The sequence below is a fragment of the Balaenoptera ricei genome, chromosome 3 (genome assembly GCF_028023285.1).
Source record: "Balaenoptera ricei isolate mBalRic1 chromosome 3, mBalRic1.hap2, whole genome shotgun sequence".
NCBI classification, from domain to species: Eukaryota; Metazoa; Chordata; class Mammalia; order Artiodactyla; family Balaenopteridae; genus Balaenoptera; species Balaenoptera ricei.
The window spans coordinates 31,791,891-31,819,829 of NC_082641.1; the positions used below are offsets into that span (position 1 = coordinate 31,791,891).

Sequence of the window (27,939 nt, forward strand, 5' to 3'; positions counted from 1 at the left end):
TTAACCTTTGATATATATGGTTATGCATATGATAGACAGATACACGCGGAGGGGAGTGAGAGCTTAAATACAACAGGGAATGGAGCACACGGCCTGTCTGCTGGGAGACAGGACCGTGAAGAAATGAAGCCGAGTGCCCCGGTCTCTGTGTACTGCTCCCGAAAAGGGGGCCGGTCAGAAATGTTCCTTCTGACACGTTTCTTCTCTAAAATATGAAAACAGGTAAGACGCTGAGATGTGGGGGAATCACACGAGAGCTCTTCTTAAAAAAGGTAAAGTAAGTGATTTTTTGCCTAGCGGAAAAACTTTTTAATACTTTGAAAAGCATGGACCCTTGTTCCCAATTAAAATTTCCTTTGTCACCTTCTTTTGCATTTTGCGAGCACATATACTTTGGCACCTTTGAAAAGAAACTTTAATAAATAAGGGAAAAAAGAGAAACTCATTAGTGAACGGTAATAAATAACAATAACTTAAATCTCAATAAATATTTTCTCTATACTTCTGTATCTGAAACAGATGCATTGCATCGAGTAGCTTCTCTGGTCACTGGTGACCACGCATAACGGAGCTGGGGTGTATGTAACATCTGTCTCTCTGTAAACCGAGAGCCCGGCGGCCTCCCCGCCCCGGTGCAGCTGGGGGCCTTCCCCGAACGCTCTCCTGCAAGAATGCTGCCGAAAACCACAACTGGTTTCCTGTTTCCAAGGACAGAAAGGAAATACCTTCAGGTTTGGTTTTAGTCATGAGGACAGCCTTTTTGGTTCCTAGCCAACCTCTTCCCACCTCACACACCATGTTTGAAATCAATCACCCACTGTTCCCCAAAACGCTGGCTGGAGTAAACCTCAGGCCTGAACCTTCAAAAGCAAAGGTTACTACCTCTCGTGTGTGTCTTTGCTTTTTTTTTTTTCCTCCTTGCCGGTGTATGTCTCCACTGAGTGACAGAAAAATAAACCTTTCTTGCTTTCAGCAGTAAAACATAATGACAAGGAATGACACCAGGAGGACCATTTCCCTGGTGTCTCCTGACATGTGAAAACAAACCACAGGAGATACACTGGTTTGGTTTCAAGTGCATCCGCAACTGTACCCGTGACCGGCGACGGTGGACCGTATCGGATGAAACGATGGCAACACCCAAGCAGGGACACCGGCCCTGAGCTTCTGGTGACGCTGGCCGCCATCTGGGAGAATGCAGACAGCTGTTTTCTCTCTCTCCCGTCCAGTTTTCTGTAGCTGGATCTCCCTCTACCAGGCTCCCACAACGGCTGCCTGCCTCCTCCTCCTCGCCTCCTTGGTCCTTATCTTCCACTCCGGGCAAACATCTTCTGGGAACCTTGGTCCCTTTCTTTGCACTTTGTGGCAGGAATGCAATACACAGCGGTCTCTGGAGCGGGAGTCAGATACATCCACAGCGTTTAGCGGAATGCTTTCTCAGAATATGGTAAACCAGATTATCATCTAAAAAGGACAGGTCGTCATCGAAGGCGAGGGGTCTGCAACACGCCTGCCCGACTTTGTCACTCACCAGCCTTCTATTTTTGGACAAGTTTTTTAATATTTTGTCATACATTGTTTCGGCCGCATCGCATGAGCCGCTGCAGTACCTGAAAATGAGTTCCTCCTTGGTTTCGTAGCCCAAACCCAAGTCGGTGACATTCAGATGCACGGCAGTTAAGACGCACCCCCGATTTCGGCCCCTCTGGCCCCGCCGGCCTTTCCCTCGGGAACCCTCCGGGCTGGCGGCTGCAGCCTGTCGGTGCCGCTCTCTGCGAGGAAGCACGGCCATTTGTTTCTCTGGTGACCTTTTCAGTCTTCTAATGGTGGCTTGTATAAAATCCATGACATCATCAAACTGATCAGGATAATCCTCTGGCATATTTGCTGTGCAACAAGAAAACAGAAACGGTCACATGAGACGACAGCAACGACCATTCCGAGGAGGCTCCAAGATCACAGTCTCTCCTGAAGGCGGCCGAGCTCGGCCTCACGGTGAAGTTACCAGCTCAGGGCCCACTGTCACCCCCTCCACCCTGACCCTGAGGACACAGGCCAAAAGGTACCCTCCAAGACTCCGCGGAAGGAAGTGCATTCACTCGGAAGAGGAGACTGACACGGGGGGTGACACGCTTCCTTGCTGAAAACAAATCCTTAGAAGTGGAATTGCCATTTGAATAACTTCTGCCATTTTGTTAACGCGTCTGTATTGAGGGTGCTGATGCTGATGGAGGCCCCTTCTCGTTCTAATAACGTAACCTACAGTTGTGGTTCTCAGATGTGAGTGCGGATGGGACTACGCTGGGATGCTCAGGGAGATGCAGAGTCCTAGCCCGACCCTTAAGGGAAGCGTGGGGAGGGGCCGAGGAATCTGTTTTTAACGAGCCCTGGAGAAATTCTGATGGGGGTGGTCCATGGAGCATACGTTGAGAAACCCTGTCTTAGAGGGTGAAAAAAGGATTAACCTTGGATTGGGCTTGGAAGACACTGCTACTTTCACCTGGAATACCGAGGAGTGCTCTTCCCTGAAATCCACCCCGACTTAACACCTCTGCTCAGCTGAGTGGGACGAGAACCATTTTGATAGATCACATGAAAAGCTCTTGAGCTCAGCTATATTTTAAAGCTTCCTTAAAAAACATTAAGCCTACTTTTCACTAATACAGAGACTAATTTACCACTTCTTTGGATTAGCATGACTTTAAAAATATACGGTCATACTGTAAGATGACATTTAAAAAAAAAATTTCATATATTTTATTTAACCTTATATTTCTTTTTTTCTTTGAGTATTTACAGTTAATGTATTTTCTTTCTTTTTTTTTTTATTTTAACATCTTCATTGGAGTACCATTGCTCCACAATGGTGTGTCAGCTTCTGCTCTACAACAAAGCAAATCAGTTATACATATACATATGTCCCCATATCTCTTCCCTCTTGTGTCTCCCTCCCTCCCACCCTCCCTATCCCTCCACCCTAGGTGGTCACAAAGCACACAGCTGATCTCCCTGTGCTATGTGGCTGCTTCCCACCAGCCATCTACCCTACATTTGGTAGTGTATATATGTCTATGCCACCCTCTCACTTCGTCCCAGCTTACCCTTCCCCCTCCCCGTATCCTCAAGTCCATTCTCTAGCAGGTCTGTGTCTTTATTCCCGTCTTGCCCCTAGGTTCTTCATGACCATTTTTTTTTTTTTTTTTTTTTTTTAGATTCCATATATATGTGTTAGCATACAGTATTTGTTTTTCTCTTTTTGACTTACTTCACTGTATGACAGACTCTAGGTCCATCCACCTCACTACAAATAACTCAATTTCATTTCTTTTTATGGCTGAGTAATATTCCATTGTATATATGTGCCACATCTTCTTTATCCATCCATCTGTTGATGGACACTTGGAGATTCCTTAAAAAACTAAAAATAGAACTACCATACGACCCAGCAATCCCACTACTGGGCATATACCCTGAGAAAACCATAATTCAAAAAGAGTCATGTACCACAATGTTCACTGCAGCTCTATTTACAATAGCCAGGACATAGAAGATGACATTTAAATGTATCATAGCAGTACATGGACTGAGACGTTGTTTGTGGGCAGACGGTGGGAGGGGGGTGTCCAGCCTCTGCTGCAGGCTGTCACACGACTCCCACTGGCTTTGGTTGCAAAGAGGACAAGAGATGTGCATTTTAGGGAGATCATGTGGAGGAATGATTGAGGTGATGCTTCTACGATGTTTGAGACCTTTGGGCAAACGCATGAATTTGCAGTCTCTTGGCGTTTTCTGCTGTGTTTCAAGCATTTGCTTTGGCTGATCAAGTAAGAGAAGAGTAACTTTGAACAACTGAATACATTTTTAAAAGAGGAAAGCAATTCAAACGCCCATTTATTAGGTACTAAACCTTTTATGCTCCCCATCCCATTTTCAGGTAATTTAGTATGTTTAGGGTTATATGTGGCTTAGGACAATATGCCACAAAAGAGTTGTTAGCAAGAGGGAATTTTTTTTGCCAAGCCCATGTTAAAGCAGAGAAGGATTACACTGTGCCTAACCCACGTCAAATTGTTTTGTTGTGAACAAATTGTTAAAACAGATATCAGGTATCCTGTTGTGTAAAACATAATCCAGCTAAGGCAACTTAACCATATCTATTTCTGTTTCTCTCTCTCTCATCTGTGTGTGTGTGTGTGTATGCAAAATATATGACATATAGTAATGAAAAGAGTGGGGATGGTGTGGAATTTCCAGATCACCTTGTTGCCCTAAATCTAGAATCTAAAGTTTGGCACTGGATCGTTCTGTGCACAGAATTCTCGAAGCTGCTTCCACTGGTCTGTGCCCCATCGCCTCTTGCCCCCGAGCCCCTGCATTCCAGCCTTACCCTCCTTCAGTCTCTTTTCCACCTGGCAGCCAGAGCAACACTGTTAAAACTGTTAATGCAGCTCATGTCCCTCCTCTGCTCCAAGCCCTCCAATGCCTCCCCATTTCCCTTGGCATAAAAGCCAAAGTCCACACTGGCCCAAGGCCCCCCCTGACCTGGCCACCCACTCTGTCCCAGCCTTTGTTACCACTGACCTCGTATGCAACTTCCTTCTTCCTTACTGCCTCCCCCTCCAGCTTCTCTGGCCTCCTCACTGTTCCTCAAACACAAGGTTTCTCAATCTCAGCACTACTGACATTTTGGGCTGGAACATTCTTTGTTGTGGGAGCATTTGAGGATGTTTAGTTGCATCCCTGGCCTCTACCCAGATGTCAGTAGTATCCCCCAGCCCCATCCCAGCAGTGACGAACTAAAGTGTCTCCAGATATTGCCAAACGTCCCCTGGGGGCAAGATCATCGTGGTTGAGACCCACACAGATCAGAACACAAACAGGGACTCAGGGCCTTTGTGCTGGCTGTTCCCTCTCTGCCTGAAACACCATTCCTGCAGAGTACCCCGTGGCTCATGCCCACATCCCCTTCAAGTCTTTGCTCAAATGTCACCACCACCAAGCCCCACCTTGACCTCCCTGCTTCAAATGCAATCCCTCCCGAGCCCGAATCCAGACCCTCCCGCCCTCTTCCCTCCCCAGCATAATACTCACTACCTTCCAACACACTGTCTGACTAACTTTCCTTATGTTGACTGCTTGTTGTCTGTCTTCTCTGAGCGAATGTCACCTCCACGAGGCAGGGACCTTTGCTTGGCTTGCTCGCCAGTGGATCCCAGGTGCCTACAATAGGATCTGGTCCCTGGAGGCCCACAATGATTTCTGAACGAGTTAGGTCACTTTATGAGGGGAGAAAGAGAGAGTCCTTAATTTATCCAGGGGACACTTGGGCTTCAGCTGAGAACCACACCATGATGAAATGAAAGGCTCCAAAATAAACAGCCTCCGTCACGCGGGCAGCTGAGTGCGCTGATCAGCACCGTCATCTCCCTCCTGAGGGCGAGTAAGCAGCGAATAACCAAGCTCACTCCCTTGCCAGCTTCCGGCAGCTTTAAAGTGTCAGCTCTCAAAGCCCACTTCATCCTGAGGATTCAGAAAGGTTCTAGCTCCATGGGAGTAACGTTTTCTCAAGAAGGACTGGAAGAGTGGGAGAGTACTGGAATCTGAATTTGTCATTTCCTCTGAACCGCTTCTACTCGACTCCCTTAGGAAGTTTCCATCCTTCCTCCCTTCCTCCCTCCCCACCTTCCTTCGTCCTTTCCTTCCTTCCTCCCTCCCTCTCTCCCTTCCTTTCCTTCTCTGTTCTTAAATAAAAAATGTTGAATGGATAAAGAAGATGTGGCACATATATACAATGGAATATTACTCAGCCATGAAAAGAAACGAAATTGAGTTATTTGTAGTGAGGTGGATGGACCTAGAGTCTGTCATACGGAGTGAAGTGAGTCAGAAAGAGAAAAACAAATACCATATGCTAACATACATATATATATGGAATCTAAAAAATAAAAAAGATGGTTCTGAAGAACCTAGGGGCAGGACAGGAATAAAGACGCAGACATAGAGAATGGACTTGAGGACATGGGGAGGGGAAAGGGTAAGCTGGGACGAAGTGAGAGAGTAGCTTTGACATATATACACTACCAAATGTAAAATAGATAGCAAGTGGGAAGCAGCCGCATAGCACAGGGAGATCAGCTCTGTGCTTTGTGACCACCTAGAGGGGTGGGATAGGGAGGGTGGGAGGGAGATGCAAGAGGGAGGAGATATGGGGATATATGTATATATATAGCTGATTCACTTTGTTATAAAGCAGAAACTAACACACCATTGTAAAGCAATTATACTCCAATAAAGATGTTAAAAAAATAAATTGTTTTTTTTTTTTTTGGCCACACCACACGGCTTGCAGGATTCTTAGTTCCCAGACCAGGGATTGAACCCAGGCCACAGCAGTGAAAGTGCCACTGGACCGCCAGGAAATTCCCTGAAAATTTTTTTAAAGCACTCTGCGTTAAAGACATGAACTACTTATTTCGGAAAATGAGTTGCTTATGCTATTTGTGACTTTTTTTTTCAATAATAAGCTATAAAAGAGGAAATTAGGTGTGCTCAGTTTCAAAAACCCATGCTTGAATAGAAGTCTGAACTTCTAAACCTGGTACCTTAGGGGTGATTAGTCAAAATACAGAAAAAAAAAGTCTTCAAATTTCTAAAGAGACTCTTTGTTTTACAAAAGGATCCACATGATGGGGTCCCTGGCTCTTTTCAAGAACTCCTGAATAGATCATTAACTTAAGAACCTGGGAACATGGAAGTTAAAACTGATTGAGAATCAACTGAGGATTAATCAGAAATGAGGATGAAATATTACTAAAATTTTAACATAAACGAATGGGAAAACATTTGACTTACAAAAGTTCAACTTACACTGGTTTATAGAGACTCATTAATTTATATAACATGATAAATTACATAATTTTATATTACTAGGGTTATAATGATGATTTGAATCAGCATTTATAATGTTCTTATTTATTGCCTGACACTTTCAAAGTTCTGGAAAAATGTTGTCCCTCCTTTTTAAGACATTTTGACCACATGACTCTGTCCACTGGCTTTGCTTGCCAGATAACATACAGAATACCTAGTTAAATTTGAATTTCAGATAACTAGCAAATAAATTTTTAGTATAAGCAGTCCTCAATAATGTTTGGGACATACTTACCCTTTATTATGAGAACGTTTAGTTCCTTTTTCTTTATTTTAATTTCTGCTTGGCGTTTTTGGGGTGATGCGTGTAGCAGTGTGAATGCACCAACCACTTATGCTTTTGGGTGAGATGGTGAATGGATCATTAAGCCTGAATTAAAAGGCTTCCAGGCACCTGGGAAGCAGTCAATCTGTGTTTGATGTGTTAAACTATACACTGTAGGGGCTTGCCTGGTGGCGCAGTGGTTAAGAATCCACCTGCCAATGCAGGGGACACAGGTTCGAGCCCTGGTCCCAGAAGATCCCACATGCCGCGGAGCAACTAAGCCCGTGCGCCACAACTACTGAGCCTGCGCTCTAGAGCCCGTGAGCCACAACTACTGAGCCTGCATGCTACAACTACTGAAGCCCGTGCGCCTAGAGCCCGTGCTCCGCAACAAAGAGAAGGCACCGCAATGAGAAGCCTGCGCACCGCAACGAAGAGTAGCCCCCGCTCGCCGTACTAGAGAAAGCCCCCGCTCAGCAACGAAGACCCAATGCAGCCAAAAATAAAAATAAAAATATAAAAAGAAAGAGTGTAGCTAATGAGAACTGCTTTTGATGGGACATCTCCCTCATGCCTTGTTGTTAAGGTGGAAATGTTTATTTAAGCCTCAGGTTCAGGACATAGGTGATTCTTATTGAACTGAAGGGATTCCCCCCTGCCCCCTTTCTTCTCCTTCTTGAACAGTAGAGGAAAAATAAATATTTATGCTGAAAGTTTTACATGGATATGAATTTTGGAAACTAGAAAAGGGCAACATTATATTTTCCAAACCATAGAGCAAATTGGCCTGTCTCTTCCAACTGAATTCCTAATCCCAGGCCTTTTGCTGCTGACTGAGTTCATTTCTAAAGAGACCTCAAGTTATCAACACTAGGCATTTGGCGGGGGCATTGTGAGCCATGCCCCCACTGAGCCAATCTTTAGGGTCTCTGCAGAGGCCTCACACCTGGCTCAGGCAAGTAAACTCCCCGGGGGGCCAAGAAGCCCCCAGCCGCCTCCATGTTCCTGGAATTCACTGAGCCAGGGGCAGCAAAGGGGTTGGGTTTGGATTAGTTCCCCAAATTAAGACTTAATGGCGTATCACTTTATTTATCCTATAAAGGGCTTGGCAGCATGTCAGCTACACAAATGGCCCTCATTAGTATGAGCTTTGATAGTAAAATACTTGCAAAGCACAAAAGAGGAGCATCGTTTTTAAAAAGTAAGTCAAACACTTGCCCATTTCCCAGACCCACTTGGAGGCTAGATCTGGGAAAACATGGACATGCAAAAGCTAAAGTTTTCGAAAAATCAAAACGCTCAGATGCATTTAAGTCATCCTTCAGGGTGCAACTAAATATTTTGGCATTATTCTATTTAAAATATTTTAACTTTGATGTGTCCTTTGTATAAACAATGTTATTTAAACAAACGAAACCTTGTACCGGGCCAGACTCTGGGAACAAACCAAACCATTCACTGCAGAGACTTTGCCCCCCTAGATTGTGGGAAAACAGTAACATTACCTGAGGAACAAAGGCCTGGGATATTGACTATCTGGTAAAGTTAATTGAGTTTTTGTAGGAACAATGGTGAGACCTCGGAGTACTCCTTGTAATAGCTGAACTAAGAAGCACATAATTCAAAACATTATCTTGGCTAAGCTGGCATTTAGTGGACAAAGTATTCTTTTAAATGTTAGATTTCTCTTCAAAAGAGTACAGGTTAATTATATATATATATATTTTCAGGTTAATTATATTTTAATCAAAGGGGTCACTTTATACTCGTATTGGGTTGTCCCCCTCCTCACCCGGCCTGGCTGGGTGTCTAAGCCGGTTTTCAGCCTGTCTTGGACCCGTGGGCCCATGAGGGAGGCAGCGCAAGGTTGTGTAGAAAGCAGTGAGGAGGTGACCCCTTACCCGGAGTGGGGTGGGCCCTGAGGAGCCCAGGAAGGAGAGGGCTGGACCCTCGCACCCACAGTGGGCCTCTCCTACAGGAGCCGTCTTCCAGGCCAGAACTAGCCTCAAGCATGCAGAGGCTCTGGAGAGAAGGCCCAGGTGTTTCTCGCTCTGGGGAGGGCCCACCTCTGTACTTCAGCGAAAAGCATCCAGCTTCTGTGTACTGGAAGGGCAAGGGTTAATACGCTGAGGTCCTCAGGGGTGACCTACTGCCTAGGTCAAGGCTACACAGGCGAGAGGCACATCTTCAATCAGCGCCCGGGTGCCCTCACTCCAGGTGGTGCCCAGTTCTGGGGTGGGCTGGACCCTGGGTGTGAGGCCAGAGATACTGTGCCTGTGGGGCCTCTCCTGAAAGGCTGTCTGCAAAAGGAGGCCCGTGAAACCCGCCCCCCCCGGGGGGGAGGACATTTAATCTGATATTCGTTGCCTACCTGTACCCCAGGTAAAGTGCAGATTGCTCTGTAGACCAAGTATATAAAAAAGAGAAGTTCTGTGTGTGTGCATACACACACACATATATACAAACATATATGTGTATATACACATATACACATGCAGGTTTACATGGAAAGATCAGCCTAAGATTTATGTAACCTCTCAAGAAAATTCCCAACTAATGTCATTCTTTAGAATGCTGTTTTTACTTTTCAATAATGTACAAACATGATTTTCTTTCACTAATACTGCAGTATTATGAGAACTACATGATGGAGTCTTACCTTTAAAATTCCTCACATTACCAAAAAAATGCATCACCCTCTATTTGAAATGACAGCTTCCTTGATGTACTTAGTATGACCAGTGTAAAGGTGGGATGGATGCCACCCAGCATGAATTTCAACCCTGACAACATCCCTGCAAGGCTTAAGTCGGGGTCGCATATTTATCTCTACTTTACAGATCAGGAAACTGAGGCTCAGAGAAGGTAAATATCTAACTGCCCAAGGCCACGTGGCTCATAAATGTAGACTCAGCTGGTTTTGGTTTCAAAGCTCAGACTTGTTCTAGGGCTCCAAGCTGCCTATCTGTTTTTAAGTAAAAATTCCACGACGATGCAGCTTGTCTAGTCTCGAGTATGTGGTAACTTACTCTGGAAAGAGTGCAAGATATGCTGATTTCACCTGCAAGCATTTACCACATTCAGAACAGGAAGTGAGAAACACACTTTCTACTGGAAAGTTCAGCATGAACTGAGGTACATTAAGTAGATTCTAAAGTTAGGCTGCCATGGACCACAGAATACAGTAAATCGTCTCCAGAAAGGGAAAAGCATGCCGTTCAGGGGCATCTCTCCCACATCCTGGGTCTTGCGTATCACCCTAAGGCAGAACTGGCAATTTCCCAGTTAAAACCGGAAAACCGGCAGCCAAGGGCGGTGGCAGATTCAGACAGAGAGGCCCCGTCTCCGGAAGCTCCTCAAACTCATGCTGGCACCAAGTGATAAAGTCTCACTGCAGAGCTGGAGAGGACAGAGCCTGGGATTCCAGTCCGGGGTCAGTCCCTGCCCAGCCTGTGACCTTGGACTAGTCACTGAACCCTTCTGAGGTCGGCTAGCCCCTCTCGGGGGCCTTCCCCAGTGCTGATGCCCTAAGATGCGGACAGTCTGAGTCTTGGTGTCACCCCCGTCAGGGAGAGGACTGCCTCTGCTGATGCCGTAGCAGCATTCTGCTAACCGCCACCATCAGGGGCCCCAGGAGACCCCATAAGAGGTATTTTAGGTTCTAGCAGTTCTCAACCTTTTCCGTTTGCCTCTTGGTTCAACGTCTTGGTTACACCTGAAACAACCAAGTGCCTCTCAACTCATCAAGTCATCTTCCTATGCCCTATTTAGGAGAGGTGAAGAGATGTGTAGAAAGGGCCCTATACTTGTGTCTCAAAGTACCCAGGTTCTAGTGGGAGGTATCCTTACACCCCAGTCTCCATCTGTAAAGGTAGAGAAGGAGCCAGTGGCCTCTGAGAGGACACAGACACCAACATGCTATAATCCTGCAGTCTCCCTCACCCAAATGGCAAAATTGCCATTTTCTCAAAATCTCTGTTTTATTCATTTCTGGTTTTGCTGCTTGGTCTTAGGACTCTAAGGCTGGAATCATCCACGGCAACTGCTACCAAATGCACTGTAAGAGCCCCACAGCTTGTCTTGGGGGCCGTTGACGCTTGTTTTTTATTTGACCTTCAGCGACCTCTGAAACGTGTGGTGTTGGTTCAGGAGAGTGTTGCAGTTCTCTGAAAAATTCAAAGTTCTGTCATCTGCTACTATTTAAAAGTGTTGACTTTGCCACTTATTTGAACTAATTAAAATAAAGCACCCATGGGTCTCTAAGTACTGGAATGCCGAGGCATCTCGCGTCACGTGACGACCACCCTTACTTTCCTATTTCGGACAGAGTATTCATCTAGCATTAGATAGACCATCCTGGTCAGAGTGGACTCGGGTTAACTTCAAGAGGGGTCCACAGCATCTATTCTCCCATGAACAATCACCAGCTGAGGCGATTTACGAAGTCACTGTGACCACTGCCAGAGCTACCAGGGCATTCTCTCCATGACCAGTGGTTTGCCGGCAATAAAACATGACATGGGTTTATTTGAAAAGTATTTGCGTTGTAAAAACACCAGTGTTTTGTTGTTTTAAAAAAGCATTTCTGGATCCTCTCAAGACAGAAGAAAAGACCAACCAGTTCAAAATACAGAAAAAGAAGCCTTGGGTATACTTTTAAAGGCCATTTGCCCACCAGAATGCCATTTTAGTTACCACCTCCACCTACTTTGAACAACATCGCGCACACTTATTAGCTATACCATATCTTGACTACTTATCCTACAATTTAACTAAGAAAACTTGTCATCACTGTAATGGAAATTACTCTATGAATACAAATAGTCAAAAACTTCACTCAGGAAAGATGGACTACATTCATTTTGTTACTCAGCTTCTAATTGCCCTGCTCTGATTTCCACCTATGTGGTCCATACTTTTATTATAGTGATGTTAATAATTTTATGGTAATACAGAATGGTTCCCCTGAGGGGAAAAGGTCCATTCTTCTGCTTTTAAGTCAGGAAAACACTCAATAGGGTGTCCATTTGTTAGCTAATCCACGAACACCTGGTGCGAGCTAAAAGCAGACCACAGCCAGCTGTAAACACCTCATGCTCAAGAGTGCACACCAGGAGCCCTGCTACTGCCCTTATAAAACACTTAACAGGGGAGGGAGAGAAAGTTACCCAATACAATGAAGCGTACAAAGCGCCCCTTGGGAAAATAATCACTTGAGATGTTCTCAGAGGCAGGTGGTTTTTGAGGGGAAACCCCAAAGGAACCTGGAAAGCAAAAGAACCTGGCTCCTTCCTTCCCACAAAGCCCTGTCTGCAGCCTGAGAGGCCCCATGGTTCCACTGGGTCCTGCATTCAACTTCCCTGGGCCCTTCCCAGTGGGCCCACCTGAGCAGTGGGTAGAAGGAACTCGAAGGGCCTGAGGGACCTGGGCAAGAAGAGGAGGGATTAAGAAGCTGAAAGGAGAATAAAGGGGGTAAAGGAAAAGTATTCTTTATCATTGGAGCCTGTCTGATGGATTCCTGTGGTCAGATGTGACGAGGGACTTTCTACCCCTTGGTGGATGAATTTACTGGAATCTCAAAGACTCTTCAGGTAATTAGCTAGACGTATCATTGAAAAACAGCTGCATTTATAAAACCTCCACGCCTGACTTTTCTCCTCGCTGACGTAGCCAGAAGAGCTTCGTAGGAGAGTGGTGGGCTGGCAGGAAGTGGTCATGCGGGATGGTCAAAAGAGTGAGTGTTCCCTCAGGCTTTCCTGGGTCCAGTCTGGTTAAGTTGATTAACCCTGTGCAGCCCCGATCTCCCCTGAAAGTGGGGAGAGTTAAACGGAATGGAAGAACATTTTCGGTTCAGCGCCTGAAAGTACTTAACAAATGGCACCAAGAGTCAGTCCCTATGGTTTTCACGTCTGTGCCCGTTCTTCACTGACGTTACACTGGAGGCAGTGGCGTGAAGACCAACTCTGCCGGCTCGGGACAAAGGGGATGCAGACACTGGCCCCTTGTTTGTCCAGCATGTCCCATGGAGGAGAAGGCCTGGAGGCCCCGGCTTGGTGGTCTGTGGGGAGAAGGAACAGGCCTGTCTTGGGAGCCTGGGCTGCCCCTTCTCTCTTCCTAGAAATGCCCCCAAATTAACCACACAAACATCAACTGACTCCACAGCCCATGAACAATATTTTGTGTCCACCATGGCATAGATCGGTGTCTTCAGCCTGTGGCATGTATCCCTCTGGGGGTACATGAGGACTTTCGACAGAGTCTATGGGTAGTTTTAAGAGAATCAATGTCCAGATCCCCAAATTCCACATGTGCTGCGTCCTAAGACTGGTCCACCTACGAACACTCCTGCAGCCAGTTCTCCTTGCACAGTCATCCTTCTGCCTTCCTGCCCAGCTCACTCATTTTACTGCGAGGCCCTGTCTGGTGGATAGACACCTGTAAGGACAGTTCAGGCGTGCATGGCTCCTTGGGATAAACTGGTATCGGTGACTCATGATGTGAGGACGTGTCATCATGAACTTAGGATTCCAAAGATGTGTACCTGAATCTAATCACGTGGAAACAATCACACAAATCCAAACCGAAGGGCAGTCTGCAGAACAGCAGGCAAGACAGTCTGGACTTCTCAAAATGTTGTGGGGAAAAAAGGCTCGGGAGCTAATTCCAGATTAAAGGAGAATAAAGAGACATGACAATCAAATGCAAGTTGTGACCCTCAATTAAGGGAAAAAACTATGAAGAACATTATTGCCACAAGTGGGGGCATCTGAATATGGACTATCTATTGGATAACAGTATTGTGTAAATGTTACGTTTCCTGAGACTGATAACTGAATTGTGGTTATATAAGGTAATGTCCTTGGCTCCTAGAAGGTTCATGCTGAACTATTTATTGTTATGTTTGCAAGTAATTCTCAAATGGTTTAGGAAAAAAAATGAAGCAAAATGCTAACGAGAGGTCAGTCTTGGTGAAAAGGGGACGTGAGTGTTCATTGTACCATGAACACTTACTGAAAAGTCCCATATGAATGAATCAGGAAATACCAAAGTTGGTGGTTCCGTATTTCATTCTGTCCAGGCACTCATGGCAAGCCATGGTGCTTTATTTGCCTGTCTGTCCATCCACCCATCCATCTATTCATCTTATAATTAGGATCCAGAGGAGTGGTGGTTGTCATGGATGTATACTAACACGTGCATTTCAAGTGAAAATGAAGTTGGACCTTTTCTGACCAAAAAATAAACTTATTTGAGCTGATCTGTTTGATAATTTTCCACGAATTGAATAAGTTACATTTGCAGCTCCAAGGTTTTGCCAAAAATAGATTTGAAGCACATATCTAGTTCCCAAATGGGCTGGAAATTACATCTGCTACAACTATTTAAACTTGTGATAAAATTGCAGATATCACTTTAGAAGTGTGCAATAGTTTTTCAATGTAATTTTGTAGGTTTGCAAGCAAAAAAGTCTGAAGACTTTAAAAACCATGCTCAGTTATACAATCATACAAAAGTGGGTTTTGTCTCTACTGAGCTAAGCAGTTGATTCCCAATAGTGACCCAAGATCTGTGTATGCAATCCCACTCCTGTTCCCACAGAGGCCATCACTCTGGCACGTGTGCAGTCACCCTTGGCTTCCCAAGTGGACGCTTCCTTCCCTGGGCGGAACAGAAGCCACCTGAGGACAAGTGCCTTCTCGAAGGCCTCCCAAATGCCATCAGCCTATCAAGCATTCTAGGAGACCTCACTTTGTCCCGAAGAGTTAGGGAGCCTTCTCTCACTGCAAAAAGCATTGATATTATAGGAGTGTGCAGAGAAATACATGTTTCTCTCCCTAAAATGTCCCGATTTAGACTTCGAAATAGCCATTAATAATATGAGCCTAGGCTCACTGCAGCCCAAACAGGGATCAAAGAAAGGGCCTCAAGGAAATATAATATTCCTTGCTTCTTTCTATTAGTTTGCTCATTGATTTTCCTAGAAAGACGTGTTTCAGTTAGTGAATACATTTTTAGCAAGCCAGGGTTTGTGTTTTCTTAATCTACTAATATGAGAACAGTCTGTGTTAAGCCAGCATTATTGGCTTTGGGACTAGAAGTTTGAGGTTTGCTGGCTTCACCACTTATTGGATTTGTGACCTTGAGCAAATCTCTAGGTCTCATTGCTTCATCTGTACAACGGGGATAAATAACATCTCCTCTTGTCCAGTATAGCTCAAACGTACTCGATTTTAGGACAATATGCAAAACCTATTTGTTAAAATAACAAATGCTGGAGAGGGTGTGGAGAAAAGAGAACCCTCCTACACTATTGGTGGGAATGTAAACTGGTGCAGCCGTTGTGGAAAACAGTATGGAATTTCCTCAAAAAACTAAAAATTGAATTGCCATGTGATCCAGCAGTCCCACTCCTGGGCATATTTCTGGACAAAACTATAATTCAAAAAGATACATGCATCCCTATGTTCAAAGCAGCACTATTCACAATAGGCAAGACATGGAACAACCTAAATGTTCATCAACAAATGAATGGATAAAGAAGATGTGATATATATATATATATATATATATATATATATATATATATATATGAAATGGAATACTACTCAGCCATAAAAAAGTATGAGATAATGCCATTTGCAGCAACATGGATGGACCTAGAGATTATCATAAGAAGTGAAGTAAGTCAGAAAGAGAAAGACAAATACCATATGATATCACTTATATGTGGAATCTAATCTAATCTAAAATATGACACAAGTGAACTTATCTACGAAAGAGAAATAGACTCAGACATAGAGAACAGACTTGTGGTTACCAAGGGGGAAGGGGGGAGAGGGAGGGATGGATTGGGAGTTTGGTATTAGCAGATGCAAACTATTATATATAGGATGGATAAACAACAAGGTCCTATTGTATAGCACAGGGAACTATATTCAATACCCTGTGATAAACCATAATGGAAAAGAATATGAAAAAGAATGTATATATATGTACAACTGAATCACTTTGTTGTACAGCAGAAATTAACACAACATTGTAAATCAACTATACTCAATAAAATAAATTAAAAAAACCTTATTTGTTAAAAAGTGGGTTACCACGTGGAGAGCTAAGATGTGCTCTGATATTAACTTTATTTTTCTTTAGCTTTTATTTTATTTATTTATTTATTTTTAATTGAAGTCTAGTTGATTTACAATGTTGTGTCAGTTTCTGGTGCACAGCAAAGTGATTCAGATATATATATATATGTATATACATATACATATATATATATGTATATGTATATATATTCTTTTTCAGATTCTTTTCCATTATAGTTTATTACAAGATATTTTTTAACATCTTTATTGGAGTATAATTGCTTTACAATGGTGTGTTAGTTTCTGCTTTATAACAAAGTGAATCAGTTATACATATACATATGTTCCCATATCTCTTCCCTCTTGCATCTCCCTCCCTCCCACCCTCCAGGTGGTCACAAAGCACAGAGCTGATCTCCCTGTGCTATGCGGCTGCTTCCAACTAGCTATCTATTTTACATTTGGTAGTGTATATATGTCCATGCCACTCTCACTTCATCCCAGCTTACCCTTCCCACTTCCCGTGTCTATTACAAGATATCGAATATAGTTCCCTGTGCTATACAGTAGGTCTTTGTTGTTTATCTATCCTATATATAATAGTTTGCATCTGCTAGTACCAAGCTCCCAATCCATCCCTCTCCCCCACCTTTCCCCTTTGGTAACCATAAGTTTGTTTTCTATGTCTGTGAGTCTATTTCTGTTTTGTAAATACGTTCAGCTGTATGATACTAACTTAAGTTTTTATTCGTAGCTCTTCACTTATTTGAGGATTAACAGGTTGATTCAATTGTGCTTATGCCTAGACACTTTAAAAATAAGGGCACACTTCAAAATGAAAAATATGCCTATGCTATAGACTCGTGAAGCTTGGGACTTGTAAGTTTTGCAGCAAGAAGGCTTTGCAGTGAGATCCCGCTTGCTGCCACCTGCTTGCTTGAGACACTCCAGCGGCACCCTGCTGCCATCAGAAACAGAGCAAGCACCTTCTTTTCCTGGATTTTACAGTATCTCATAATCTGGGTATCACCTACAGAGATATCCTAAATTTCACACTACTTCCCGCCACCTGTTCTCAGTACTTGGCGACTAGTCTGGCCTCCTCCTTGTATCCACCACCTGCCCCTTCCCCATATCGTGATCACAAATTTGCCTATGCTTCTCCTTGGTCTGGAATGTGCCCTTTTCCCTTTCCCTTCCTTTCCTAATACCCATCTTTCAAGTACCAGCTCAAATCCCCCCTCTCCCCCAAATTCTTTCCTGCTATAATCTCCAAATCCCAGTGACTTCATTGCTAGGAATTCTTACCATGACCACAGCTAACATACATGCCTTGGTAGACATAGCTATCTGTCGGAATGACAATCCACCCACCCACCCACCCACCCATCAGCCTATCCATAGTTTACAACTAGATCATAAGCTATTTAAGTTCACAATTTTGCCTTTTAGATGCCCACACAGCACCTAGAGCATGAAAGCTATTTAATACTTGCTTCCTGATTGACCTCAAGTGATTAATTAAAGAATATGTGTTTTAATTGAATAAAGGGGCTATGGACCATTAAGTGCTAAAGAAACAAAGATGAAAGGGGACATTAGGAGGGGAAAATGCCAGATAGCTTTTATTTTTCTATCAGTGAAAGTAGAATCTTTTGAGAATAATTATTTGGCTGTTGGATCAGCCTAAGGTCCTAAGACTGGCCAATTCAAATTAAGCCTGAAATAGATTTCTCTGAACAGCAACAGTTTGAAATAGGTTTTCAGACTGAGGCCAGAATGAGATGTTGGTCTCAGATCTCAAGTGAGAAATCAATGCTTCCTAAAAGCCTGACATGCAATTTCCTGATTCCAGGAGCCCCATCCCAAGTGGCACAGCCCTTTTCCAGCTTAGGGACTTTATTACAGTATCATCTATTCATACAGTCCCTAAAATAATAAGAAGCAATAGATGGACGGCACTTATTTATTCTGAACTCTGAACCCACAACATTAGATTTGAAAGCTTAATATTTAACCAGCTTATTGCACTAGAAGCTTTCTTAGCCGAATAACAATAGGCTGAAAGTTTACTAAATTCACTAACAGTTTTTTTGCTGGGTTTGTGAACCATCTTAAATATCCAGGTGGGATCACTTAAAACAGAAATACTCTATCTGAAGACAGGGAGCCTCCAACTCACAGCCACCTTATCACCTACCTGTAAGGATCTTAGTGTGCCCTGGCCCCCTTCTTCCCATGGGGAAGAGGGTCTCCCTAACATGGGAATCTGGTGGGAACAATTCCATAGGAACTATGTGGGCTCAGAGAATGGGGAAGGGAAGGAGCTGTGAAACCTGGGAAGAGCCAGGGGGAGCTGACCCGGGGGCAGAATCCCAGGCAAGACTGGCCCGCCTACGTGCTGACCAACTGACTGTCTCTGGGGCCCAAAATAGCCTCCCTGGAAGGCCTGCATTTCTTTCACTCTCCATGCTTTGTCAGGCTGCTTGAAATTCCACCAGTTAGAGCAATGGCTTGGCAGGGGCTGAAGTGAAAGTCTGTGGCGGGAGAAAAGGCATTCACTGGGTGCATGCTGCAAGGAGGAGGGTGGCAAGTACAATCGTTGTTTATGGGGCACAGGTTTTACAAAGCATTATCTCGTTTAACTCTCACAGCAGCCCCAGGAGGCAGGATGAATAGTATTCCTATTTTACAGATGAGGAAACTGCGCTTTCAGAGCTGTTAAGTAACAGCTGGGTAAGTGGCAAGGCTGGGATCCAAACCATAGACTGATCTGAATGTGTGAACGTGAGCTCTTGCTTGTTGAAACTCCATGATTTGCTCTATGCCCTCCTTCTGCAGATTATGGGACCTGGCAACCTGGGAAGAGACTCTAGCCCAATAATATTGTGAATTATATCTCAGTTCTATCACGGTTTACATAGATTTTTGTGGGTTAGTCTGGGAACTTGATAGCTTGATTTGTAAGATGGTTTCTCTAGGAAAATTTGTGACTTGCTAGCAAACTGGTGGAATATAACCCCATTAGATTACAATAAATTGTGGATTACCTGCAATTACAATTTAAGAATGCTCAGGGTTTCTTCTAGTTGGTTTCCAGTCACATAGAAAGCCCACCTTTTCAGCGCAAGGTTCTTCATGTTTAGTTTTAGTTTACAATGCTACCAAATTGCACCACACACTGCACCTTTACTAGAGAGTACGTTTCATGAGGACAGGGGCGTTTGTCTGTGCACCAAGGATTCCCTAGCACCTAGGACAGTGCCTGGCACATACAGGCACACATTAATTACTTGTTGAATGAATATGTGCTTTCAGATCTCAAATTTTTAAAAACCACATGCATTTTGTGCTTTCATTTATGAAACACATTTAGAGTTATCATAAACAGCTGAGATCTGGTATGTGACTACGATTAACTAACCTTTAATAAGTTCAGGCAACCTTGTGCAACACGGTTTTAGTCATTAGCTGAAAACCTTCCTCCCACATAAAGTGTTTTCCCCTAGGTAGCAAAACTGAACGCTCTGCATTTCAGTGGTTTGGAGAAACTCTGGTCCCGGCTTCAGCAGATCTTCCTCCTGCCATCATGGAACTCTGGCACTTTGGACAAGCTGCTTTACATCTTTAGGCTTGGGGACCATAGGAGTACCTTTGGGCTCTAAAATGCTATGACATCTGTGCGTATCACCTTCTAGTTTCGCTTTCTAGATGCCTCAGGCCTGCTCTAATCGCCCTTTGGAGAAGATATGGGTAAAAAGCAAAATAAAAAAAAAAGCCAAAGATGGTGAAAGGGAAAAGTCTTGGATGCCCCGAAAGGAAAATCACAAGTCTTTGAGTTTAGACAAGTTCAAAGTCGCTACAGGAGGCAGCCACAGCCCATGAACTTTATCGTCAACCTCTAGGCAAACGAGTGAGCCAGTTATGAATTCTACTTGGTTGGTTCAGCTCATGATAACGGTAGGAACAGAATTCTGGCTGTTTCATTTATATTGGAACCAGCAAAATACACGCAACCTCAAGGGTGCGTGTGTGGACAGGGTGCAGTCCAGCCCACTTTAAACAGCACAGAATGACTCAAGGTGGCATGAAAGAGCCTTTGCTCAATCACTAAGTTACAAGCATTTGAAAAGAAGAGGGACCAGAATTTACGGTACTTTCTATTTCCAAATGAAACGAGTGACTGAATGCTTTTCTACATAAGCCTTAACCAGTTGCATGGCGTACAGTGCAGGATATAAATGTCAGCGCTGTGACAGGAGCATGTTGACACTGGTTGAGCGTTCAAAGTCTGCACATTGTCATTAGTCCGCCTTCCCCGCACTGACAGCTTGCTCCCGAATTGAACATACCTGGAAGGAAGTCAATTTGGCTTAGAATGCAGCTCACTTTCTCTTTGGGAACATTTCTCTTTCAAGGATCTATTGGGTCTTCCGATAGATAAAACAGAATCAGGTGTGTTCTGCTGGTTCTAATGTAAACACAGTGGTCAGAATCTTGTCCATTGATGACTTAGCGTCAGTCTTGGAAAAGGGAAGTGATCTCCCTTTCCCCAGAACCCCCAGCTACCGCCGTCCATCAGTAGGATTACGGCTACCTTGCTTGTTTTGTGACTGCCTGTACCTTACATGAGGCACGGATTTTCTTAGGGTATTATCAAGCCATAGGGATTCAACCCTGACTACACATTAGACTCACTTGGGGAATATCTAAATATCTAGATGCCCAGGCCACGCCCCAAACCAATGAGATCAGAATCTCTCCTGGTGAAAGCCCAGCATCAGCAGTCATTAAAGTTCCCCAGGTGAGTCCAGTGAGCAGGGGTCTTTTCTTATGAGTCTTTTCCCAAAGGAAGGTTAGGGTGGAGTGTGCAGGTGGGGGAGGGGGGGTCTTCCGGGGGGGGGGCAATCTCACGATCATTGGCATTTTGGAGTGGAAAGGCCTTCCTTTACTGTATAGTTGTAAACTGTTCATTGAGTTCTGTAGTAAGTAATTTGTCCAAGGTCACAGAATTAGCCAAAAGCAGAGCCAGCACCAGGAGCCAGCATTAAATAAGCCTAAGTAGACAAGATACTAATATGCTAATTAAACCTCCATGAATTAATCAGCTTCATAATCAGGCACAGTCATTTTTCTCTCCAGAATGTCTTGGTTAGAAAACTATTACCTTCCACTGTGTTCCTGTTCCTCTGACCTAGGCTGCTTGAACCAATGAAAAGCCACTTACTCAGCCCTCATGGGTACAGTTCTGAAGACAATGGTACTAAAGGGCATTTTAAGTTTCTACTGCAGAAACATTGTATACGCTAAGATGGAAACTCGTGGTTGAAACCAAAGCCTTTAAAAATAGGTTTATACAACTAATGGACAAAAACTCTTGGAACAGTTCCTTCAATTTCAAGGGATCAACTGTGTTCTCTTTCTAACCCTAAGTCACTCTTGAAGTCTTAATTTGCCTTAGAAAAATGCACTTTTTCTTTTCCCTGGGACTTCTGGAAGACGATGCTTTAATTGTTGTAATTAAGCATAAGATAAGCACATCACATTTCCTGGGCGATTTTTAGCCCAAGGCCATAGGTTTGGGGGACTCTAGCATACAGCTGACTCTGGGACCCTTTCTACTGTGCATGTTTCAAATGCAAAACAGCTTGAAGGGTAACGGGAGTGGTGTGGTGAGTGGTTATGGTGACCGTTCACTATTGCTTTAGTTTGGGGTTGTGCAAATTCTCTGCTGCTACCTTTGTTACCTGCATACCTCCCCAATAATCTCTAACTTGTGTTGAAGCATACTCTGCTTTATGCAATAGACAACTTCTCAAGAGCGGAGGGTAAATTATATCAAATCATAGTTGACGTGCCCTGATAAACTGCTAAGACACTTTTGAGAGGCAAATCACAGACTCATTTTCTAATATTAATAACCTGGTCTTTTCTTAAGAGTTAACATTGTCATGTGTGGAGTGAACGATGGTTTGTTTGTTTCTTTTCCCCCTAGCCCCAGCTAGCACTATGTATCGTTGTCTTTCTAGAACTGGAACTTTTCTGAACAGATTTGACACTGCCCAGATGCTTGTTCTGGAAATCAAGGCCCTTCTGTGTTTTCTCTGACTCTGGCTTGGTTTTGTGAAACCTCAGCCTCTTCCCTTGCAAGGGCAGTTTAGGATGGAAATGCAATTGTTTTCAGAATTCAGCAAAGCCAGGCACACCCAAACAGAGAAAGAGGGCTTGGGAAGAAAAAACGAGGGTGTATGTATGTGTGATGGGGAAGCAGAGGAAAGGGGACAACTGCGTGTTTTCCTACGGTGGTGGTGGTGGTACCGCTGGGGAAAACAGCTGTTCCTCGGAACCCTAAATGAGCAGCAGAAAAATGTGCTACCCCCTGTGCTGGGCAAAACCAGCGCGTGCCACATGCAGACTAGGTGTTGGGGTCCTGGGGCACCAGCCGGTGGCTACGAACCGCGAGGGGGCGTCGGCGCCAGCGCGGCTCTGCCCTGGGTCGGGAGGCCGCACTGCGGTCGGGGCTGACTTGGGGTGCGTGCGAGCGGCGGGTGGGGTGACCCCCGCGGGGAGGGAGCGGTTCTTACAGTCACTGCTCGGCGCGAAGGGCGCGCGGCGGCGGCCGAGGGAGCGGTCTTCGGCGGGCGCCTCGGGAGGCCTCTTACCGGCGGGCAGCGGGAAGGCGGACGCGGTGTGGAGCAGCACCAGGCAGACAGCCACGACATCCCATAACTTCATCTTAGAGTCCCGTCCGGCGGCGGCACCTGGGCGGGCGGGCGGGCGGGCGAGAGAACCGGGGAGAGCGCGTTAGGCCTGGACGCCGAGGGCCGCCGCGCTGCCCGGGGCGCCTCGGCCCCGCGGGTCCTCGGGGCTCCCCGCCAGACTCGGCACCGCCCTCCTCCCGGACCGCGGCAGCCCGGCGGTTCCCCGGGCACCCCCCCCCCCACCCTCCTTCCTTCCCAGCCGCCTGCTCGTCCCCGCTCCTGGGTGCGCCTCCCTGGGGTCGGATTTTCGAGCAGGGCCGCTGCCCCCGCCGGTACCAACACGACGACACCGGACGCGTGGCCAACACGACGACACCAGCACTGGCGCGCAACACCCCCCCACCCCGCTTCCTGGGGGGCGACTGGGCAACCCTCACCCTGTGCTTCCCGCCCCGTCCAGCAGCTCCCACAGGCCCCGGGGAAGAGCCCTGGACCCAAGCAAGAGACTAGCCTTTTATTTCAGGAATAAAATCAAGTGCGGGACCGCCCGGGGTCCTGATCCTGCTCTCGGCTAGGCGGGGGCAGGCTCAGTGGCACCACTAACCTCTCCCAAGCTTTACTCCTCCCACTTAAATTAGTATTTTGTCGTCGGAACAAGAAGTCAGTAGGAACTTGGAGACTTTGGGGCTGTCCGGGGAATATCTGCGTTAAGTTACTTCACTTCCCAAAGCTTCAACTCGGTTTAAAATACTACTTCCACTTCCTAAGGCTATGAATATTAACACATGAAAAGGCCTAGCCAAGCATAAAGGAAGCGCTCAATAAGTGTTTTAGCATTACTGTTAGGTAGGGATTGCCTTTGTCTTGAAATGTTCGTGGTGTCCCCGAACACCCTCCTTATTTTTGCAGTTTTGCGAGATTCTGGCCTTAAATCCCTTCCCCTCGCAGAGGAGTTGCGAGCTCCCCACGCCCGGTCACGGTCACTCCTGGACAACTGTACCCGGTCCGGGACCTTACAGAAGAGCATGGGCACCAGGAGGTCTAGACCAGGAAAGGGCGCGCGGTGGGGCTCAGGTCCTCTGAGTCAGGGGCCTCCGTTTGGTCTGTCACTCCGCACACCCCTAGAAAGGAAGGTCACGCAGCAGGGGGCTGGTGAGGAAAAAGGCCCCCTCAACTCGGGGCCAAGCCCCACACAATTAGGAGGTGGCGGGAGACCCGGGCGCCTTGGGGTGCGGTGTTACCCAGTGCCTTCCCAATGCCAGTGTTCAGTTTCCAAGGGCTACGAGACTCATGCAGTTGATTATCCTCTTTCCTCCAAATAAAGGGATTCTTAGGAAAATCTCCTTGAACTTTTTCCGTGGGAGAGAGTAAGAGTTTCCAGGTAAAAACAAAAACCTCGGCCCCTTTCCTCTCCATTAGCGGCCAGGAGCGCCCGCCTCCCTTCCAGCAACCGCCCCCCATCTCCACCCAGAACTCCCGCCCGGCTTCCGGTGCAGGCCACCCGGGGAAGCGTTTCATTCGACCGCCACCTCCCACCGCTGCGGAGACGAATGCATTTTCCATCCCTCGGGTGTCTGTTTGTTCGCTATGCAGCTGTTGGGCTCGGGGAGTCTGTAGGGACTAGGAACTCCGAAAACCTGCAGCTCCGGGCGCCCCATGCCCCGCTGGCTGATTTACAAACCCGGGGAAAAGCAAAGGCTCTGGGTTGGGGCGCGGGGGCCCAGGCAACACCTCACCCAGGCCATGCAAAACTAGCCCAGCGAGGCGCTCGAGCAGAGAGGACGGGGGAACGCGAGGCCTCCCGCCCCCTCGCCCAGGGCCCGCTCGCGGGTGCGTGCGAACTGGCTGGCGGCCCTGAGGGGCGGGGAGGCGCGGGATTAACGCGCTATCCCAAATCGCGGTGGCCGCCAGCAGGAAGCGACAGAGGCACCAGATTTCCCTTCCGCATTAAGAGGGTTTTTCCTTTTTTTCCTGCTTGGCCGACGGAGGGCTTTTTAAATTGGACGTGGAGATCCTCAATTATAAGTGTGGCGAAGCTGGCAAAACAGTTCAGCGGAAAACTCCCCGCCTCGCCAAAGGAGGCTCCCGGCCCCGGTTCCCGCCCTCCGCCGGGTGCGGCGCAGGCCACGAAAAGAGCTCTCCCACCTCCCCCGGACGGGGAGGGCGCATTCTTCCTCCTGCGCACCGCCGGGGCAGGCTGCAGCCGGAGCGGCTCTTTAGTTCCCGGTATTTGCCTGGCGGAGCCAGAGGAGGGAATCCGGCGGCTCGCGTTCACAGCGGTCCACGCAGAGGTTTTTCCCACACCCCCCCCCACACCCCCCGGGTTCCCTAATGGTCTCTTTATCGCTTTCTTAAAGCACATCTGTCCGAAGTGTTTCTGCCGCAACCGTCCGCCTTTGCTACGAGCGCGAATTGCGGAACGCGCTGCCACGTGCGGTAACCAAGCTCTCCTCCCGAAGTCGGCTCCGCCAGGTGCCCCCGCACCCGTCCTCGTACCCTGCAGGCTGGTTCCCCTCTGCGCCCAGGACTTACGCGCCCGGGAGGGCAAAAGGGGAGCGTCGCGGGCGCCGGCACCTGGTGGTCCCCAAGTCCAGGGCGGAAAGGACGTCCCAGGAGCCAAAAGTGCCGGCAGAAGCCGCCGCTCGCCGCGGGGCGCTTCTGGGTTCCCAGCACCAGAGGGCACCAGAAACCGCCGGAGTCCTGGAGCGCCCACGCGGCTGGGGCTGCGTTGTGATTTTAAGCATAGAACCGATGAACGAGCACTCCCCCTACAATCCTTCCCCAAATGCAAATTACCCCCCCCCCCGGAACTTCTGGATGTCCTCACGAACATCCCTGCTTTTCAGGCTCCTACCCCTCTTCATCCTCACTCCCTAATTTTTCTCTACCCACCTCCCTTAAGCTGGTTTCTCGGCAACCTGCGTTTTGAACTCCCCCCCTCCCCCGCGTCACGGTGACAGCTTCAGCGCGTGTGAGCGCTCCCGCCGCCAGTGCCCCCGCGCCTTCTTGTATCTGGCAGGCTGGGAGGTGTGTTTGGGCTTTTCCTTAGAGATCCAGGTCTCAGGAGGAGAAAAGGGAGGCGGGGGTGGGTGGCGGCGTGCTGTAACTCGGGGGCTTTCTTTTGGGATAGGGACAGAAGTTGCTGAAAAGATGAATTGCTTTTCTTAACTGTGTCTTGTGTCCTGGACGGATGGAGGGCCCAAGACCAGAGCAGGAAAAAGAATGAGCGCCGCCTTCTGCAGACAGTCTGGGAAGGGGTCTGTCTGTTAAAGGGCCCGAGGCCGGGTGCCAGACCCAGGGGCACCCGAACCCCTTGCGAGAGTGGGCTGGGGACGCAGCGGGCTCCCCGAACACCTGACACTTGTTGAAAAGGCGACACTGTCCCTGAGCCCTGCCGAAGCGAAGACGTGGCGGAACTGTGAGGGCGAGACGTGGTCGCGGCTGGGAGGAAGCCCCGCAGCTCCCTGTTCCGGGCTTTGCGGGAGGAGGTGCGTGCGGCCGGTTGGCAGCAGCATCTCCTCCTTGGGATGCTTAAGTGTATATTCAAGATGGCCTAGATGGGTGGGATGGGGGCGGGGAGGGAGGGCCAAGAGGGAGGGGATATATGTATACATATAGCTGATTCACTTCACTGTACAGCAGAAACTCACACAACATTGTAAACCACTTATACTCCCCCCCCCCCAAATATACTGTGGAAGAGTGGAGTGCGCTCTAACACATCCGCGGCAGGGCTCCGAAGAGTTGTGTTTGTCCCCACCAATGAGCAAAAGTGTTGCGAGCGCGGGGCTGGGCAGCTCCCCCGGGGCGCGCACGTCGGCTCTGCGGGCGCGTGTGCCAGCCCCGAAACTAGGGAGGTGTCAGGAGGCTGGGGGTTCCGGCGAGAGTCATTCCCCGCCCCAAAGAGGGTTCGTTTTCACCCGGTGGGTCTGGAAACCAAACGACAGCGAAATCAGCCCTGAGGCTGTGCCAGGGTGGTGGCGGGGGTGTTACTGGGGGAGGTGGCATAGAGTACAGACGAAAGTCATTCAACCCATCACTGAGATGGCTTAGGGGAGACCTTGAGAAGGTTCAAGAGTCTGCTCGAGGCGGAGGCCCCGGTCCGGGACTGTTCAGGAAGCCCGTCTCTTAAGCTTGACGGGGATGGTGAGGTGGGATTTCGGGCATTAGGAAAGTGCCAGCAACCGGGTTCCGACCAGGGCTAGGAATGTAGATTTGCAAGACCGCGCCGGAGGAGGTGAGCTCTCTATTTTTAGGTTCTCAGCACCTTTGCAGCAGTCCCTCCCGGGGCCTACACTTTCCCTTGGAACAGACCAAACCAAGTTACGCTCCCGGTAATGGTATCTATGCAGCCGCGCGTCCACAGAGAACCCAAGTCTGGTCGTGGTAGGTTCAAAGGCGAGTCCAGTCCCGCACCTTCCCGGGACTTGACGGAAGAGCCCCTCGCCGAGTCGGGGAGGGAAACTGCCCCTGTCGGATATGCCCGGGTCCAGAGGCAGCAGGGGCACCAGAGATTTTTGCCCACGAGGAAAGGCAACCTGCCCCTCCGCAAACCCAGCCTCTCCCCGGTTCCACTTCTCTCTCTCTCTTCTGTCCTCCCGGCGCTTCGGTTCCCTCTAGTGTCCCCTCTTTCTAGTCTCACCGCCTGCTCTGGGGTCCAGCCGCGCCCCCTCTGTCTCCAGCGCCGCACAGCCCGACGCACCCGCTGGCGACTCAGGCGCCCCCCGCCCGCTCCCCCCCAGGCCCGCTCGCCCGCTTACCTCGGATCCGGTCTCCGCAGACCTCCAGTTGGACATTAACTCCAGGAGCCCCAAGTCCCAGCCAGGAGACCCATCCGGGCCGAGGGCAGGAGCGCGGAGCCCCGCCCGATAAGTCAGGGGCACGAGTTCGCAATCCTGGGGCTGCTCGGGGCAGCAAGGGCGCGCAGGAGGCGGCGGCCAAGGCTCCCGCCGCCGCC

General features: G+C 47.6%; 1 protein-coding gene across 2 annotated transcripts; it reads right to left on the reverse strand.

Moving 5' to 3' along the window:
- On the reverse strand, window positions 1-27,939 carry GDNF (glial cell derived neurotrophic factor). 2 transcript variants are annotated; one of them, XM_059919250.1, is made up of 3 exons: window positions 27,743-27,939; window positions 22,944-23,042; window positions 1-1,887 (listed from the first exon to the last, which is right to left on the reverse strand). In XM_059919250.1, the coding sequence occupies exons 2-3, from the start codon at window positions 23,014-23,016 to the stop codon at window positions 1,403-1,405; spliced, it is 558 nt and encodes a 185-aa protein (XP_059775233.1). In that variant the 5' UTR covers window positions 23,017-23,042; window positions 27,743-27,939; the 3' UTR covers window positions 1-1,402. The 2 variants fall into 2 exon arrangements, with proteins under 2 accessions (XP_059775233.1, XP_059775232.1); XM_059919249.1 differs by having other exon boundaries at window positions 22,866-23,042.